The 17,289-nt window shown below is 64.1% G+C and overlaps 2 protein-coding genes across 3 annotated transcripts; one reads left to right on the forward strand and one right to left on the reverse strand.

Moving 5' to 3' along the window:
* Positions 1 to 275: 275 nt before the first annotated feature.
* TMEM143 (transmembrane protein 143) lies at positions 276 to 6,759 on the forward strand. 2 transcript variants are annotated; one of them, XM_030544856.1, is made up of 8 exons: positions 276 to 403; positions 1,165 to 1,360; positions 1,797 to 1,904; positions 2,486 to 2,680; positions 3,228 to 3,361; positions 3,752 to 4,031; positions 4,525 to 4,714; positions 5,582 to 6,759. In XM_030544856.1, exons 1-8 carry the CDS (start codon positions 297 to 299, stop codon positions 5,740 to 5,742), a joined length of 1,371 nt encoding a protein of 456 aa, XP_030400716.1. In that variant the 5' UTR covers positions 276 to 296; the 3' UTR covers positions 5,743 to 6,759. The 2 variants fall into 2 exon arrangements, with proteins under 2 accessions (XP_030400716.1, XP_030400717.1); XM_030544857.1 differs by having other exon boundaries at positions 279 to 367.
* A 726-nt stretch (positions 6,760 to 7,485) lies between these two features.
* Positions 7,486 to 16,203, reverse strand: EMP3 (epithelial membrane protein 3). Its single transcript, XM_030544987.1, has 5 exons — positions 16,097 to 16,203; positions 10,878 to 10,963; positions 10,508 to 10,610; positions 9,244 to 9,384; positions 7,486 to 8,556 (listed from the first exon to the last, which is right to left on the reverse strand). Exons 2-5 carry the CDS (start codon positions 10,953 to 10,955, stop codon positions 8,387 to 8,389), a joined length of 492 nt encoding a protein of 163 aa, XP_030400847.1. The 5' UTR covers positions 10,956 to 10,963; positions 16,097 to 16,203; the 3' UTR covers positions 7,486 to 8,386.
* Positions 16,204 to 17,289: the final 1,086 nt, after the last annotated feature.

Consider the following 17,289-nt stretch of genomic DNA (forward strand, 5'->3'; position numbering starts at 1 on the left):
GCCAGCGACCTTTGAACCCTGCACAGTGGCAAGACGCCCTCGGTGCCACCATCCCACAGCTGGTGACCTTTGAACCCTGCACCCACAGCCAGCGACCTTTGAACCCTGCACAGTGGCAAGACGCCCTCGGTGCCACCATCCCACGGCTGGTGACCTTTGAACCTTGCACAGCAGCCAAGACAACTTTGCTAATCCTGCCCCCAGGACTGGCGACCTTTGAACTCTCCAGTGGTCGGTCGTCGTCCCCCCAAGATCCTGCAGCCCCACCTGCTTCTCTGCTGGGGCAGAGGGTTTAAATGGTGCCATGGAGGAATCTGAAGAGTCTTCCAAGACCTGACTCCTGGGAACGGACACAACAGAGAAACAGGCTCGCACTAGCCAAAGATATGGCCGCTGGGCGGCGGTGGGTGGTTAGGAGACGGGGCCTTTCCCCTCTAGGGGGCACCAGCTCCTTTCTGGCCCCAGAGCGGGGGACTGGGCAGCTCAGTGGGGCAGGGAATGGGACACAGGGCCTTTCCAGGGAGTGCTGGCTCTCATCTGGCCTCACGGTTGGAGACTGGCTGGCTCGGGGGGGCAGAGAATGGAACATGGGGCCTGCCTCTCCAGAGGATGCTGGTTCCCCTCTCTCCCAAACTAAGTGCTAAAATATCAGAGGGGGAGCTGTGTTAGTCTGGATCTGTAAAAGCAGCAAAGAGTCTGTGGCACCATATAGCCTAACAGACATATTGGCGCATGAGCTTTCGTGGGTGAATACCCACTGCATCAGATGAGTGCTAAAAGTCATTCTCATCCAACCTCTGCTTGCTGGGCCCATGTGTGAACTGAGTGGCTGGGTCTCAGCCTGGGTCCTGGGCGAGGGATCCATGAATAAACAGCCCCCATGCGTGACCCTAGAGAGGCTGCATCTTGCCACCAAACAAGGGGTTGCTGTATAAACAGCCGCTGTGCCCCACCCCAGAGAGGCCGCATCTCAGCACAGGTGAGGCAGTTCCCATACAAACAGCCCCTGTGCCTGCATCTCAGTGCCCGGTAAGGGATCCCTGTATAAACGGGCCCTGTGACCCGAAGTTTGTCTGAGAACTGAGCTGGCCACAGAGCTGGAGCTGCCCACTGCAGGGTTATGGCGGCTGTGTTGTGTTGGGCTGATGCTTCCCTCTCTTGCAGGATGCTGGGTGTGGCATGGGCCGCCCTGGGGACAGGGGTGCCGGGGCCACCCTGCCGCGGCACGGCCTCCCTCGCCTCCCGGATGGCAGAGTACCGGAGGATGTGGAAGCCTGTGGAGCCTCAGGGGTGGGCTGAGCAGTACAGGGAGCGGTTCATCCCCTTCTCCAAGGGGCAGCTGGTCAGCGCCCTTCTCAAGGTACAGGGCGCTCCCCGGGGGAGCACAAAGTGAAGCACCGCCAGGGAGGGGCAGCACACAGAGGGGAGACTGCTGGGAAACACCTGGCGGCAGCAGGGTGGGTGACTTGGTACAGGGCAATCCTCTCTGAGTCAGAGCCGATCTCACCCCAGAGGGGTTGCTGTATAAAGAGCCCTACCCCAGAGGAGCTGCATCTCAGCACCGGGGACAGGAGTCCCTGTATAAACAGCCCTGCCCCAGAGGCGGTTGCGTCTCAGCGTCAGGCAAGGGGTCCCTATATAAACAGCCATACCGCTCCACCCCAGAGGTGCCCGCCTCTCAATTAGGCAGTCGGGGCAGCACAGGAGACGGCTCTCGCACATGGTATAGGATATACCTCAGATCTGGGGATGTTGGTCCCTTGTGAATCCACACTTGGCGCTAACTGTCCCTCCAGGAGTTCCACTCTTCCAGCGACGCTGAGCACGCCTCCTTCCTGGCCTTCGTGGCGCGAGTGGACTCTTCCCTCCTGCATCACTACCATTCCCGCCTGGGGCGCTTGCAGGTAGAGTCCCGTTTGGAAATAGCTAAGCTGGGCTGGGGTTCAGGGGGAGCCGGTGAAAGAAAACACGGTGGGTAGGGGGCGTTCTCCAGTGACAGCGCTGGCCCCAGGGCAGCCCTAGGGGGGTCTGTGCTGCAGAGAGTAGGGCAGGGGCTTGGTAGGGGGGCTTATTTGTGGATTTTCTCTATAAAAGGTCTCTTTGCTCCACCTAAGAGGCAGTCACATCTCAGCACTGGTTGAGGGATTGCTGTATAAGCAGACCCTGCTCCCCACCCCAGACCCAGCCACATCTGAATGTTGGGTGATGGATCGCTGTATAAGCAGACCCTTCTCTTCACCCCAGAGGCAGCCGCATCGCTGCACTGGGTCAGGGATCACTGTATAGGGAGACCCCGCTCCTGACCCCAGAGTTGGCTGCATCTCAGCACTGGGTGAGAGTCCCTGTATAAACAGCTGCAGCGCTCCACCCCAAGGTTGGCTGCATTTCAGCGTGAAGTGAACAGATCCCTTTTCAGGCATGGTGCTGTGGGATCCTCGGGGCCGGGTGTCCCACACACAAGTACCTTCCTGCTGCCCCTCCACAGGCTCTCTACGATCCCATTAACCCCGACCGGGACACCCTACCAGAGATGGCTCTGAGTGACACAGAGCGCCTGGCTAGGGAGCGGCAGGTCTTGGCTGAGCTGGAACCAGTGCTGGATCAGGCCAACTTCAACAGCCTGTCGGAGGATGCCTTGGCCTATGCCCTCATCGTGCATCACCCTCAGGATGACGTCCAGGTGCTGCCACCTCTGGGGAGGGGAGCAGCCCATCCGGCACTGCCCCAATATAACACATGGGAAAAGCGAATTCCTTTCTGCCCCTGATCCCGTGCCCTGCTACTGAGCCAGCAGGCCTCTTGCCCCCTGCAACGGCCCCTCCCTTGGTTGCCACTTCAGGATAGACCCTCCTGCCTGCCTATAATCCCATCAGGTATACAGGATTTCCCTTCTCTCCCTGGGCTGTGCAATGAAGAAACCCTATTCCACACCCCAGAGGCAGCTGCATCTCAACAACGGGCCAGGGGTCCTTGTATAAACAGCCCCTGTGCCCCACCCGAAAGAGGCTGCATCTCAACGCTGGGCAAGGGATTGCTGGATGAACAGCCCCCATGCACCACCCCAGAGGGGCCCCGTCTCCGTGCCCAGCAAGGGGTCCCCGTATAACCAGCTCTTGTGGCCCTCCCCAGAAGCGGCCGCATTCGAGGGTCAGTTGTGTTGGGAGGACCCAGGCTTAGCAACCCGTCCCGTTGTGCGTTGTGGCTGTAGGTTCCCCTTTGTTCCCCAGGTTTCGGTGAACCTGGATCAGTACGAGTACATCCGATTTTGGGCCCTTGGCCAGCGTGTTGGAGTCCTCCCGATTAAATCCACGCTGGGGCCTCGGAAGGGGCTGTTTGGCACGGCCCGGACCCCCGCGGAAAGGCAAGGACCCCCGTCTTCTTACCCTTCCAGCCAGGATGTCTGGGAGCAGAATGGCTTGGGGGCACTGTGCTGTGGGAATGGGGTACAGGACTCAATAGGGGGTTCTCTCCCCTGGCAGTCAGCATTCACCCCAAAACCCCAGGGCAGTGCTAGGGGGCGCTGTTCTGCTTGGGCCTCAGTGGGGGGTGCTCTCCCCTCAAAGTCAAGGTTGACCCCAGTGCCCCAGGAGTGGAGTGGGGGCTCAGTAGGGGTCACTCTCCTCCAGCAATCAGTGCTGACGACCTCCCTTCGCCGCCCTTGTCGGTCATGGCCCGAGCCATGATTGAGGGGGCTGCACCCGCAGTGCCTGTCCCTAGATCCCACCCTGCTGACGGTGCTGCTCACCCCCAGGCGTTATTTCAAGCGGGTGCTGGTGGCGGCCCGGCCCAGGAACGCCCACCTGGTGCTGAAGTGCTTCAAGGACATCCCCTTGGAGGCGCTGGAGCAGCTGCTGCCGGCCGTGAGGATCCGCACGTCCATCTTCTACAAGACGCTGCTGAACGTCACGCTGGTGGTGAGCGGGCTGGCCCTCTTCGTCAACGTCGGCATGGTGGTGCTGTCCGACCTCAAGATCGGCACCAGCTTCCTGCTGCTCTGCTTTGGCGCCTTCATGACCTTCCGCGCCTGGAAGGTAGGTGCCCTGGCGAGGTTGGGGCCGCGCAGTCCCCTGGTCGGGAGATCGGGACCCCCGTCATGCCAGGCATTGTGCAGACCCCTCCCACCCGAGATCGGGGGCCCCCGTTGTGCCATGAAGACCCTGTTGTGTTGTCCTCTGTACTCTCATAGAAACAGATCCTGCACCAAAAAGCTCACGATTTAAATAGACAAGGGAGAGGGGAAACAGAGAGACACGGATTGACTAATTGAGGTGAGGTCGGGGTAGAGCTGGGAAGAGCACCCAGGGCTCCAGTGCCCTACCCATGAGACCACACGGCCTGAAGGCTCCTGTCAGTGTCTGAAAGGAGCCACTGAGTTGCCAGGCCTTGGCGCTGCAGCTACTCTCCTCCCAGAGCTAGGAGATAGAACTCAGGAGTCCGGGCTCCCCGCTGTAACCACTAGACACCACTTCCCTCCCCGAGCAGGGGACAGGACCCAGGCGTCCTGAACCCGTGCTCCCCGCGCAGGTGTTCGGGCAGCGGCGGAACATCCACTCCCTGGAGCTGGCGCACATGCTGTATTACCGCAGCACCTCCAACAACTCAGAGCTGCTGGGCGCGCTGGTGCTGCGGGCGCAGGAGGAGCACGCCAAGGAGCTGATCCTGGCACACAGCTTCCTGCGCCGGCAGCCAGCCTGGCCCCCGCACGGCCCCGCAGGTAGGGAGCAGCACGGGGTGCTCTCAGTGGGAGGCAGGGTGGAGAGACGGGGTCTCCCTGGCAGGGGGCGCTCTCACTCAGGGAGGCAGAGCTGAGCGAGAGTGTCTCCCCATCAGGTTGGGGGGACCCCAGGGCTGAGAGTGTGTGTGGGTCTCCCCAGCAGGGGGCGCCCTCATGGGGGGAGGGCTAGCTGTGAGGGGGAGTTCCCCAGCAGGGTGTGCTCTCATGGGGGAGGGGCTGGGCTAGCAGTGAGGGGGAGTTCCTCAGCAGGGGATGCTCTCATGGGGGAGGGGGCAGGACTGGCAGTGAGGGGGAGTTCCTCAGCAGGGGGTGCTCTCATGGGGGGGGCAGAGCTAGCAGTGAGAGGGAGTTCCCCAGCAGGGGGTGTTCTCATGGGGGGGGCAGGACTGGCAGTGAGGGGGAGTTCCTCAGCAGGGGTGCTCTCATGGGGGAGGGGCAGGACTGGCAGTGAGGGGGAGTTCCGCAGCAGGGGGTGCTCTCATGGGGGAGGGGCTGGGCTAGCAGTGAGGGGGAGTTCCTCAGCAGGGGATGCTCTCATGGGGGAGGGGGCAGGACTGGCAGTGAGGGGGAGTTCCTCAGCAGGGGGTGCTCTCATGGGGGGGGCAGAGCTAGCAGTGAGAGGGAGTTCCCCAGCAGGGGGTGCTCTCATGGGGGGGGCAGGACTGGCAGTGAGGGGGAGTTCCTCAGCAGGGGATGCTCTCATGGGGGAGGGGCAGGACTGGCAGTGAGGGGGAGTTCCGCAGCAGGGGGTGCTCTCAATGGGGGGGGGCAGGACTGGCAGTGAGGGGGAGTTCCCCAGCAGGGGGCACTCTCCCTAGGGGTGACTCAGGCCACCTCTCTCTCCAGACCCTGAGACGGTGGCTAGCCTTCAGGAGCACGTCCAGTCGTGGCTGCGGCTCCACTCAGGCCTGGAAGTCTCCTTCTGCGCCGACCGCGCCTGCCGGCACCTGCTCAGCCTAGAGGGGGGGCACCGAGCCGATCCCGCCGTGGCCCCTGGGTCCCACTGACGCCCCCTGGCTGTTTGCAGTATGGGCACCCCCGAATCCTTCTGCTGGCTGTGATACAGCTGCTCCGGAGGGAAGGGCAGGGACAGCACTGGAGGGGGGCCCTCTACTGAGCATGCAACACCTGTGGGGGAGAGGAGAAATGAGGCTCCCCCCATGCTCACATGCTCTGAGCATGTTCCTGGTGCATTCTGGGAGTCCTGCCAACTCCCATGCTTGGCATGGCCCTGCCGTTACCCAGCTACTGCCAGGGCTGGATTGCTGGGTCGTTAATCCCCTTTGGGCCGCCTGGTGCCTGAGGGATTCTGCCAGCCGGATGCTGGGAAGTCGGCAGGGGAGCACCGGCCCATCGACACCAATGGATCAAAGTCCATTCAGCCGGGAGGGCTCTGGCCCCATTACAGCCCCCTCCACAGCAAAGGATTTGGACCCTGGATCCCCCTTCTTTTTGGCAGCAAGAGAGTGCCCAAAGCTCTCCCAGCCAAACCCTCTCTGCGGTGTGCCCAGACCCCAGCGCTGGCTGCCCGTGGTGCATGGATTTGCACCCGACGTCTCTCTTGGAGCCAGCGTCTGCACTGCTGCGAGAGGAGCGAGATGGGCCCACCCAAGCCAGCGGGGCTGCATGCAGAATTCAGGCCGTGATTTCAGACGGGCCGGCTGGTTGGCAGGGGCTGCTTCGCTCTGGCTCCTCCCATGCTTTCCTGTGCTGCTGACTTTCAGGGGGCCTGGCCTCGATTTGCGTGTGAGAAAGAGAGACTTTTGGGCAGGAGTGGAAGAACGCTGGCCCTCCTCCCCCAAACTGAAAGCACTTTAGTCGCCAGGGGTGGGGCGGCACACAGCACACCTCCCATTGCCTCTGAGGAAGCCAGGGCTGGTTCACGCCAGCGGGGGAGCTGGCCATGTTGATTACTGACTAGTCAGGCTCTAAGCCAGCATTTTTCCCTACAGCTGGGGAGAGAACCCAGGAGTCCTGGCTCCCAGCCCTGGCCCCCTCTAACCACTAGACCTCACTCCCCTCACAGAGCCACAGAGAGAACCCAGGAGTCCTGGCTCCCAGCCCCCCTGCTCTAACCACTAGACCCTACTTCCCTCCCAGAGCGAGGGAGAGAACCCAGGAGTCTGGACTGCCAGCTCCCCTGCTCTGAGCATTAGACCTCACTCCCTTCCCAGAGCGCAGGCTCCCACCCCCAGTGAGCGACGGTAAAATGTCTTAACCTTAGGAGCTCAGCTTTATTCCCTGGCCTGAAAGCCTCTCTGCGGGGAGGGGGGTTTCTACCGTATTTGCAGTGCAATAAAGAGATTTCTTGTTTGATCCCTGCTCCCGCATCAGCCCTGATTTTTGCAGGGCATGCCAGCCTGGGGGCAAAGCTGCCCCCTCCAGCGTGGGAATGATTTCCACCCCCATCAGGCACGGTAGAGACTTGGTGTGGCCGGGGGCAGGCGTGTGGCCTGGCCCTACCCACAATCCTTTGCTCCTGGAGGGAGATGGTCACATGGGTGTGTGTGTGGCACTGCCACCAATTTCTCGGCCCGGCTGTACTCACAATCCCGTGCTCCTGGAGGGAGACGGTCACATGGCAGGGGGTGTGGCACTGCCACAGAGCGCTCATCCTGGCCGTGCTCACACTCCCTTGCTCCTGGAGTGAGACGGTCATATGGGGGTGGCTGTGGCACTGCCACAGATCGCTCGGCCTAGCCGTACCCACAGTCCCTTGCTCCAGAAACAAGTGCTGTCAAAGCCACCAGGCAGTTCGATCAGGTCACTTTTATTGTCCAAATATATAAATGATGGCGCCCAGGCACGGGGCTGCGGCTGGTGCGGGGCTGGACGGAAGCCGTGCACTGAGATGCCGCCGAAGGAAGGCTCCCTATAGCCCCATGGGAGACCGGAAATCCCCGCCTTGGGGAAGAAGGGGTGTCCCTCCCCTGGGACCACCCCCCTGGTGCCTACCTCCTCCCTGCAGAGAGGAAGGTGCTGCACTGTGGAACTGCCACCTCTCAAGGATTTGTTAGCCATGTTCTGCACCAGGACGGTGAGAGCAGATGCCATGATGGGAGCAGTGGGGGGGGCCCTCAGCACTGCCACCAACACCCCAGTGCCCAGCTCCACCCATCCAGACGCCCGCGTGGGAGCAGAATGAAGCAGCGAGCCAGGGGTTGCAGCCAGTGATGGCTCGATCTGAGACCACGGCATGTGCCCACGGGGGGATCTGAGACCAGAGCATGTGTCTGTGAGGGGTGAGACCAGGGCATCTCTGCCAGGCATGGGCAAGGGCTGTGACCCCCAGATTTGTATGCGTGGCACCCAGATTGTAAGGCATGGCCGGGGGGGCCCATCCCCAACATGTTCAGGTTCAGTGAGATGATTGGAGTGTCACCCCAGCCGGGGGTCCCCTCCATGACCAGGGTTGTCCCCCACCCACAACGGGCTGCGGAGAGGGGAGCAGGGGATGGCCATGGGGCCTGGTCACGGGCGGGAGGGGAGCAGGTGTCCATGCAGGGTGCCGGCACGGACAAGGCGGAGAGAGCTGGATGTGGCCAGGACAGGCTCCAGGGACCCAACAGCATGTGATGGCCAGGCCACCATGAGGCAGGGGAAAGGGATGGGCCATGGTCACGAGCAGCCCCCCTGCGATGGGGGCGGGGGTCACTCCCTCTTGCGGAGGTGGATGTACATGACGCCGCTGAGCAGCGCCAGGGGGAAGGCCAGCCAGGCCAGCACGAAGCAGTAGCCGAAGGAGCCGCCTGACTGCCGGTGCAGGTGAAATTTGTCCACATGGATGGCGTAGATCAAGGCGGCCGTGAACACCGAGATGCCTGCACCGCGGATGGGGACAACAGAGAGAGGAGGGGTGAGGGGCAGCTTCAGGCCAGAGCAGCCAGGCGTCCGGGCTCCAAGCCCAGCCCCACTAACTGCTAGTCCCCACTCCCCTCCCAGAGCCAGGGAGAGAACCCAGGAGCCCTGGTTCCCAGCCCCACCCCCCAACCACTAGACCCCATTCCCCTCCCAGAGCCAGGGAGAGAACCCAGGAGTCCTGGCTTCCAGTCCCCTCTAACCACTAGCCCCCACTCCGCTGCCAGAGCCAGGGAGAGAACCCAGGAGTCCTGGTTCCCAGCCCCACCCCCCAACCACTAGACCCCATTCCCCTCCCAGAGCCAGGGAGAGAACCCAGGAGTCCTGGCTTCCAGTCCCCTCTAACCACTAGCCCCCACTCCCCTCCCAGAGCCAGGGAGAGAACCCAGGAGTCCTGGCTCCCAGCCCCCTCTAACCACTAGCCCCCACTCCCCTCCCAGAGCCAGGGAGAGAACCCAGGAGTCCTGGCTCCCAGCCCCCCTGCTCTAACTACTAGACTCCCCCCCGGCCCGAGCCAGGAATAGAACTCAGGAGTCCTGGCTCCCACCCCCACTGACACCACTAGCCCCTACTCCCCTGCCAGAGCCAGGCAGAAAAGTGGTGCTGGGAGGCGGCCCCTCTGGGGCGGGGCGCGGGGGCTGGTTACTCACAGGCCAAGAGCTGGCAGACGCCGGTGGCGTAGAAAAGCCCCCCGCGCTCCATGGTGTACAGCTGGTACATGAAGAGAACAAAGGCGAAGCTGGAGAAGAGCATAGCCAGGACCATGAGGGCTTGGACGGCTTGGAGCCACTCTGGGGACCAAGGAAAAGCCGCTGGTGAGATCACAGACCCCTCTCCCGGTGCTGGGATGCAGCCCCTCTGGGGTGGGGCGCGGGGGCTGGGTATATGGGGACCCCTGGTCTGCTGCTGGAACGTGGCCCCTCTGGGGTGGGGGGTGGGAGCTGGGTATACAGGGACATCACCCGGCACTGGGATGTGGCCCCTCTGGGGTGGGCTGCGGAGGCTGGGTATACGGGACCTCTCGGTGCTGGGACGTAGCCCCTCTGGGGCGGGGGTGGCAGCTGGGTATACAGGGACATCGCCCGGCACTAGGATGTGGCCCCTCTGGGGTGGGCTGCAGAGGCTGGGTATACGGGACCTCTCGGTGCTGGGACGTAGCCCCTCTGGGGTGGGGGGTGGGAGCTGGGTATACAGGGACATCACCCGGCACTGGGATGTGGCCCCTCTGGGGTGGGCTGCGGAGGCTGGGTATATGGGACCCCTCCCTTGGTGCTGGGACGTAGCCCCTCTGGGGCGGGGGTGGGAGCTGGGTATACAGGGACATCGCCCGGCACTAGGATGTGGCCCCTCTGGGGTGGGCTGCGGAGGCTGGGTATACGGGACCTCTCGGTGCTGGGACGTAGCCCCTCTGGGGCGGGGGTGGGAGCTGGGTATACAGGGACATCGTCCGGCACTGGGATGTGGCCCCTCTGGGGTGGGCTGCGGAGGCTGGGTATACGGGACCTCTCGGTGCTGGGACGTAGCCCCTCTGGGGTGGGGGCTGGGTATACAGGGACATCGCCCGGCACTGGGATGTGGCCCCTCTGGGGTGGGCTGCGGAGGCTGGGTATACGGGACCCCTCGGTGCTGGGACGTAGCCCCTCTGGGGTGGAAGCTGGGTATACAGGGATATCGCCCGGCACTGGGATGCGGCCCCTCTGGGGTGGGGCACAGGGGTTGGTTATCTGGGGACCCCTTGCCCGGCACAGAGATGTGGCCCCTCTGGGGTGTGGCGTGGCTAGCCCAGAATATCTGGGACTGCCCCATCCCATCATCACCACCTGGCACTCCTCTATCATCCCCCTCATGCTTATCAACCCTTCCCTGCATCCCAGAACACACACCCCCATTCCCGGCTCTGGGACCCCCACTCACGGCTCTCAGCAACAGAGGCGCACAGCCAGCTCTGGGTGTTGTTGTCGTATAGACAGTCGTACCACAGATTGACAGTCTCATCATCCGGCAGCACCCACCACGACTGGGGGGGGACAAGGGGGATTAGCACAGGGCCCTGAGATGCCCTCCCCTCCTCCAGCCTGGGGCCTTGGGCCAGGGCACCTGGGTTCTATCCCCAGTTCTAGGAGGGGAATGGGGTCCACAGGTTACAGCAGGGGGTCTGGAAGCCAGGACTCCTGGGTTCTCTCCCTGGCTCTGGGAGGGGAGTGGGGGCTAGTGGTTAGGGGAGGGGGCTGGGTGCCAGGACTCCTGGGTCCTCTGCCTGGTGTTGGGGGGGGCGGCGTCTCACCTTGTCCAGAGTGGCGACGAAGAGCAGCACGAGGATGAGGACGTGCAGGCCCGTGATGGCAAAGAGGAGGAAGCTCATGGCGAGTGCTGGGGGGGGTGTCGGAGATAGGGGGTGTCAATGGGGAACGTGGCCATGCCCAAACACCTCCTGAGGCCTGGCCCAGATCCTCACACCCCCTTTGTCAGGACACCCACCAGGCCTTCCCCCACCCCAAACCAGCCAGGAGCCCGCCCACACCCCTCTCCCCCGAGACTCCTGGCTACCCCCCTAGTCCTTCCGCTCCCCACTCCCCAGTCTCCCGCTAGTCCCCACGCACTTCCCGGTTCCAATCCAAGGGGGAAGACTAACTCTGAGGCGGGAAGTTCCCAGCCCCCCTCCCCCCCAGGCACCGTCCCGCCCCGAATCTCTGACTCCCCTCCCTCCCCCCCATGTACACACACAAACATCCCTCTGTCCCAGCCTCCCCTAATGGGTTCCAGATGCTCCGGGATCATGTGAGCACTGGGTGTGGAGCTGGATTTCCCCACAGCCACCCTAGAACATGCCCAGCCAGCATCCCACCCCCATCTGCATCACTGGACCCCACTCCTCTCCCAGAGCCAGGCAGAGAACCCAGGAGTCCTGGCTCCCAACCTCCCCATTTATCAGATGCCAGGGTGGGATACCAGGGTAGATGGGCCTGGAGGTCTGATCCAGAGGGCATGGAGGGGGCGGGAAACTGGGGTAGATGGGCCTGGGGGTCTGATTTGGGGGTAGGGAAGGGGTGGGAAACTAGGGTAGATGGGCCTGGGGGTCTGATTCGGGGGTAGGGAGGGGGAGGAATACCAGGTTAGATGGGCCCGGGGGTCTGATCTGATGGACATGGAGGGGGTACGATACTGGAGTAGATGGACCTGGGGGTCTGATCTGGGGGACAGAGACGGGATACGATACCAGAGTAGATGGGCCCCAGGGGTCTGATATGGGGGTGTAGAGAAGGGGTGGGATATCGGGGTAGATGGCCCCAGGGGTCTGATATGGGGGTGTAGAGAAGGGGTGGGATATCGTGGTAGATGGGCCCGGGGGTCTGATCTGGGGTGTAGAGAAGGGGTGGGATATCGGGGTAGACGGGCCCGGGGGTCTGATCTGGGGGACAGGGAAGAGGTGGGATACCAGAACCCATCAATTTAGCCCTGAATATTTCCTCCTACTCAAGAATTCCCAATTTCTTGCTGGCCTCTCAACTGGAGTGTGTGGGACTTCCGCCCTCCCCCTGGCTCCATCGCCCTCTGGGGTTGGATTCAGGCAAGCTCCCCCCACCCCACATTTCTGTGCTGGATGGCTCTTTATACGAGGATCCCTCACCTGGCGCTGAGATGCAGCCTCTCTGGGGTGGGACGTGGGGGCTGGTTATATGGGGACCCCTCACCTGGCACTGAAACGCAGCCACTCTGAGGGTGGGGCACGGGGGTTGGGTATACAGGGACCCCTCACCTGGCACTGAGCAGCCCAGCGCCCCCTCCTGACCCCCAGCCTCACTCCCCACAGCCCAGCGCCCCCTCCTGACCCCCAGCCTCACTCCCCGCAGCCCAGCGCCCCCTCCTGACCCCCAGCCTCACTCCCCACAGCCCAGCGCCCCCTCCTGACCCCCAGCCTCACTCCCCACAGCCCAGCGCCCCCTCCTGACCCCCAGCCTCGCTCCCCGCAGCCCAGCGTCTCCTGCTGAGCCCCAGCCTCACTCCCCTCAGCCCAGCACCCCCTCCTGACCCCCAGCCTCACTCCCCACAGCCCAGCGCCCCCTCCTGACCCCCAGCCTCACTCCCCACAGCCCAGCACCCCCTCCTGACCCCCAGCCTCACTCCTCGCAGCCAAGCACCCCCTGCTGACCTCCAGCCTCGCTCCCCACAGCCCAGCACCCCCTCCTGACTCCCAGCCTCACTCCCCACAGCCCAGCGCCCCCTCCTGACCCCCAGCCTCACTGCCCGCAGCCCAGCGCCCCCTCCTGACCCCCAGCCTCACTCCCCGCAGCCCAGCACCCCCTCCTGACCCCCAGCCTCACTCCTCGCAGCCAAGCACCCCCTGCTGACCTCCAGCCTCACTCCCCACAGCCCAGCGCCCCCTCCTGACCCCCAGCCTCACTCCTCGCAGCCAAGCACCCCCTGCTGACCTCCAGCCTCACTCCCCACAGCCCAGCGCCCCCTCCTGACCCCCAGCCTCACTCCCCACAGTCCAGCGCCCCCTCCTGACCCCCAGCCTCACTCCTCGCAGCCAAGCACCCCCTGCTGACCTCCAGCCTCGCTCCCCACAGCCCAGCACGCCCTCCTGACCCCCAGCCTCACTCCCCACAGCCCAGCGCCCCCTCCTGACCCCCAGCCTCACTCCCCACAGCCCAGCGCCCCCCGGCCCCCAGCCTCACTCCCCACAGCCCAGCGCCCCCTGCTGAGCTCCCAGCCTCACTGCCTGCAGCCCAGCGCCCCCCGGCCCCCAGCCTCACTCCCCACAGCCCAGCATCCCCTCCTGACCCCCAGCCTCACTCCTCGCAGCCCAGCGCCCCCTGGCCCCCAGCCTCACTCCCCACAGCCCAGCGCCCCCTCCAGACCCCCAGCCTCACTCCTCGCAGCCCAACGCCCCTCCAACCCCCAGCCTCGCTCCCCACAGCCCAGCACCCCCTCCTGACCCCCAGCCTCACTCCCCACAGCCCAGCGCCCCCTCCTGACCCCCAGCCTCACTCCCCACATCCCAGCGCCCCCTCCTGACCCCCAGCCTCACTCCCCACAGCCCAGCGCCCCCTCCTGACCCCCAGCCTCACTCCCCACGGCCCAGCGCCCCCTCCTGACCCCCAGCCTCACTCCTCGCAGCCCAGCGCCCCCCCGACCCCCAGCCTCACTCCCCACAGCCCAGTGTCCCCTCCTAACCCTCAGCCTCACTTCTCAGAGCCTAGCACCCCCCCGGCCCCCAGCCTCGCTCCCCACAGCCCAGCGCCCCCTCCTGACCCCCAGCCTCACTGCCCGCAGCCCAGCGCCCCCTGCTGAGCCCCCTGCCCTGCTCCCTGCAGCACGGCACCCCACACGGGCACTGTGGGCCACCCTGAGTCACAGTAACACCCTCAAAGGCAGCCCCTGCCCTGCCCGGCGGCACTGGTGACCGGCCTGGCTCGCAGCCCAGGGCCATTCAGCCACAAGTTAGTATTTTCTGTTCTAAATCAAGACACCATTGAAGAGATACAAACAACTGACCATTGATTGCAGTGGTGCTGGCCTGGGTGTGACTGGCTGCCTCACTAAATGGGCACGGGGCCTCTCCCCTCTAGTGGGGCGCCAGCTCCCACCTGGCCCCAGGGCAGGGACTGGCTGGCTAGGGGGGCTGGGAATGGGGCCTGGGGCCTCTCCCCTCTAGGGGGCGCCTGCTCCCACCTGGCCCCAGGGCAGGGACTGGCTGGCTAGGGGGGCTGGGAATGGGGCCCGGGGCCTCTCCCCTCTAGGGGGGCGCCAGCTCCCACCTGGCCCCAGGGCAGGGACTGGCTGGCTCAGGGGGGCAGGGAATGGGGCCCGGGGCCTCTCCCCTCTAGGGGGCGCCAGCTCCCACCTGGCCCCAGGGCAGGGACTGGCTGGCTCAGCGGGGTGGGGAATGGGGCTTCTCTCTTCTAGGGGGCGCTGGCTCCCATCCAGCCCCAGAGCAGGGACTGGCTGCTTATGGGGAGCAAGGAATGGGACACGGGGCCTTTCCCCTCCAGGGGGTGCCAGTTCCTATCTTCAGGGACTGGTGGCTCAGGGGGGTGGAGAATGGGGCACGGGGCCTGTCCCCTCTAGGGGGTGCCAGCCGGCCCCAGGACAGGGACTGGCTGGCTCAGGGGGTGGGAAATGGGGTATGGGGCTTCTCTCTTCTAGGGGGCGCTGGCTCCCACCTGGCCCCAGGGCAGGGACTGGCTAGTTATGGGGAGCAGGGAATGGGACACGGGGCCTTTTCCCTCCAGAGGACACTGGCTTCTACCCCATTGTAGGTGTCTGTTGGTCTCAGCCCAGCTCCTAGTGGGATGGGGGTCCACAGATACCAAGTGGAGCAGAGTCCTAGGGCTGGATGGATCCGAAGACAGAGCCCTTCTCTGGGGCTGTGTGTGCTCGGCGCGGGGGTACATCTGGGGGGGGGGGCGCTCCGTGTTCTGAGGTGGCTGGGTGGGGTGGGGAGGGAAGGCACTGTGTGTGTTGGGTGGGGGGCTATGCGGGTGCTGGGGGGGTTGGGTGGGGTGCGCTGTGTGTGTTGGGGGGCGATGCGGGTGCTGGGGGGTTGGGTGGGGTGGGGTGCACTGTGTGTGTTGGGGGAGGGGCTCTAGCTGTTTGTGGAGGGGCAGGGATGCTGTGGGTGGGAGGGGATACCAGGGGCCGCCTAGCGCAAGGGGGAGGGGGTTCAGGGCTTATTTCTTCCCCTCTAAACCAAGAGCGGGGGGGGGGGGGAGCCCGCGCCCTGGGATCCCGCCCCCCCCCCCAGGCACAGCAACCAGCGCAGAACTTCTACATTCCGCAAAGGAAACGTCCAGATAGAGACCGATCCAGACACCCCTCCAGCAGGGAGTTAACGGGGCAGGTCCCCCAGCAGGGAGTTAAGGGGAGCAGGTCCCCCAGCAGGGAGTTAGGGCGGACGGGGGGAGGTCCCGCAGCAGGGAGTTAAGGGGGGCAGCCCCCCCAAGACAGAGTGAAATGCGGCAGGTCGGGCAGAAGGGAGTTAAGGGGGATGGGGGGAGATCCCGCAGCAGAGAGTTAAAGGGGGCAGATCTCCCCAGGACAAAGTGAAAGGGGGCAGGGCCCGCAGAAGGAATTAAGGGGGATGGGGGGAGGTCCCGCAGCAGGGAGTTAAAGGGGGCAGATCTCCCCAGGACAAAGTGAAAGGGGGCAGGGCCCGCAGAAGGAGTTAAGGGGGATGGGGGGAGGTCCCGCAGCAGGGAGTTAAAGGGGGCAGGTCCCCCCAGGACAAAGTGAAAGGGGGCAGGTCCCCCAGCAGAGAATTAAAGGGGGCAGGTCCCCCCAGGACAGAGTTAAAGGGGGCAGGTCCCCCAGCATGGAGTTAAGGGGGACGGGGCAGGTCCCGCAGAAGGGAGTTAAGGGGGACGGAGGGCAGGTCCCCCAGCAGGGAGTTAGGGGAGGCAGGCCCCGCAGCAGGGAGTTAAGGGGGACGGGGGAGGTCCCCCAGCAGGGAGTTAAGGGGGACGGGGGACAGGTCCCCCCGCGGGAGGGGGTGGGGGATACCTGGCGCTGCAGACGGGCTGGGGGGGTCTCTTCTCTTTCGTGCCGGCTGTCTCTATCCCTCTCTCTGCCCGCCTGAATCCTCCCCCCGCTCCCCAGCCCTACCCCTGGCAGCCGCCCCAGCAGGGAGGGGCCGGACGGGGCTGGCGTGTGTCTGGCGAAGTACAGCCCCCTGGATTTCTCTTCCCCTGGGGGGGGGGGGCACCCCGAACGCAGGGGAACTCCAGAGCTTTCTACACACACACACACCCACCGCGAACAATGCCCAAATCCCACACACAAGACTCAGACTTTGCTGCCCACCAAAAATCAAACTGCAGGAGTTTGTGCCCCGTCATGAAAGACCCCCAAACATTTGAACAGAACCCCGTAAATTTCACAGCCCCCCCCCACTGCTAACTCCCTCCCCCCAAACGGAAGGCAGATGGGAAGGCCTATGGGACCCCAATCCTGGACAGCAAAGACCGCAGGTTAATGAGGTCTGTGAGCCCCACTTTTAAAGGGTTAATAAGATTCCCACTCCCCTGGGCAACTGGGGCTTTCACTTCCCCATTGAGGTTTGCCCAAACTAAGGAGCCACTGCTGGGGAACCGGGAATAGAAATAAATAGCTTTTTTGTCTCGGGGAGTGATTAAATCGCTTGGAGGGGGGCTGGGAGCCAGGACTCCTGGGTTCTCTCCCTGGCTCTGGGAGGGGAGTGGGATCTAGTGGTTAGAGCAGGGGGCTGGGAGCCAGGACTCCTGGGTTCTGTCGCAGCTCTGGGGGTCTAGAGCTCAGCATAGAGCAGGAAGCAAATGCCCGTGGATGCAGCTGCGCCCGCCCCTCCTGGCCTGGCTGTTGTGGGGGGCCACGGTGGTGATCCCAGGTAGTCCAGGCTGAGAGCCCAAGGGGGCAGAGATGGGGCAATAGGAAAGCAGACCCATGTATCATCCTCTCCCCACCCAATATCCTGTCCCCAGAAGCCCCTGCCAATCAGGCACGCGGTGCCCTGGCAACAGTCACCACAAGCAGAATAGCAACCACTGTGATGGGACAAACACAGATGGGTGGGTGGAGATGTTGGGGTTTGGTGGTTTCCTGTGCTGGGGTGTCGCGTGGTGTGTGTGTGGGGGGGGGGGAGTGACCAGAGGCCTATGAGTCACGCAGCCCCACCTTCTCCTGGTTCTAGTCATGCAGCTGTACCTGCACCCCGCCCC

This window comes from Gopherus evgoodei, unplaced genomic scaffold, assembly GCF_007399415.2.
Source record: "Gopherus evgoodei ecotype Sinaloan lineage unplaced genomic scaffold, rGopEvg1_v1.p scaffold_35_arrow_ctg1, whole genome shotgun sequence".
Classification (NCBI taxonomy): domain Eukaryota; kingdom Metazoa; phylum Chordata; order Testudines; family Testudinidae; genus Gopherus; species Gopherus evgoodei.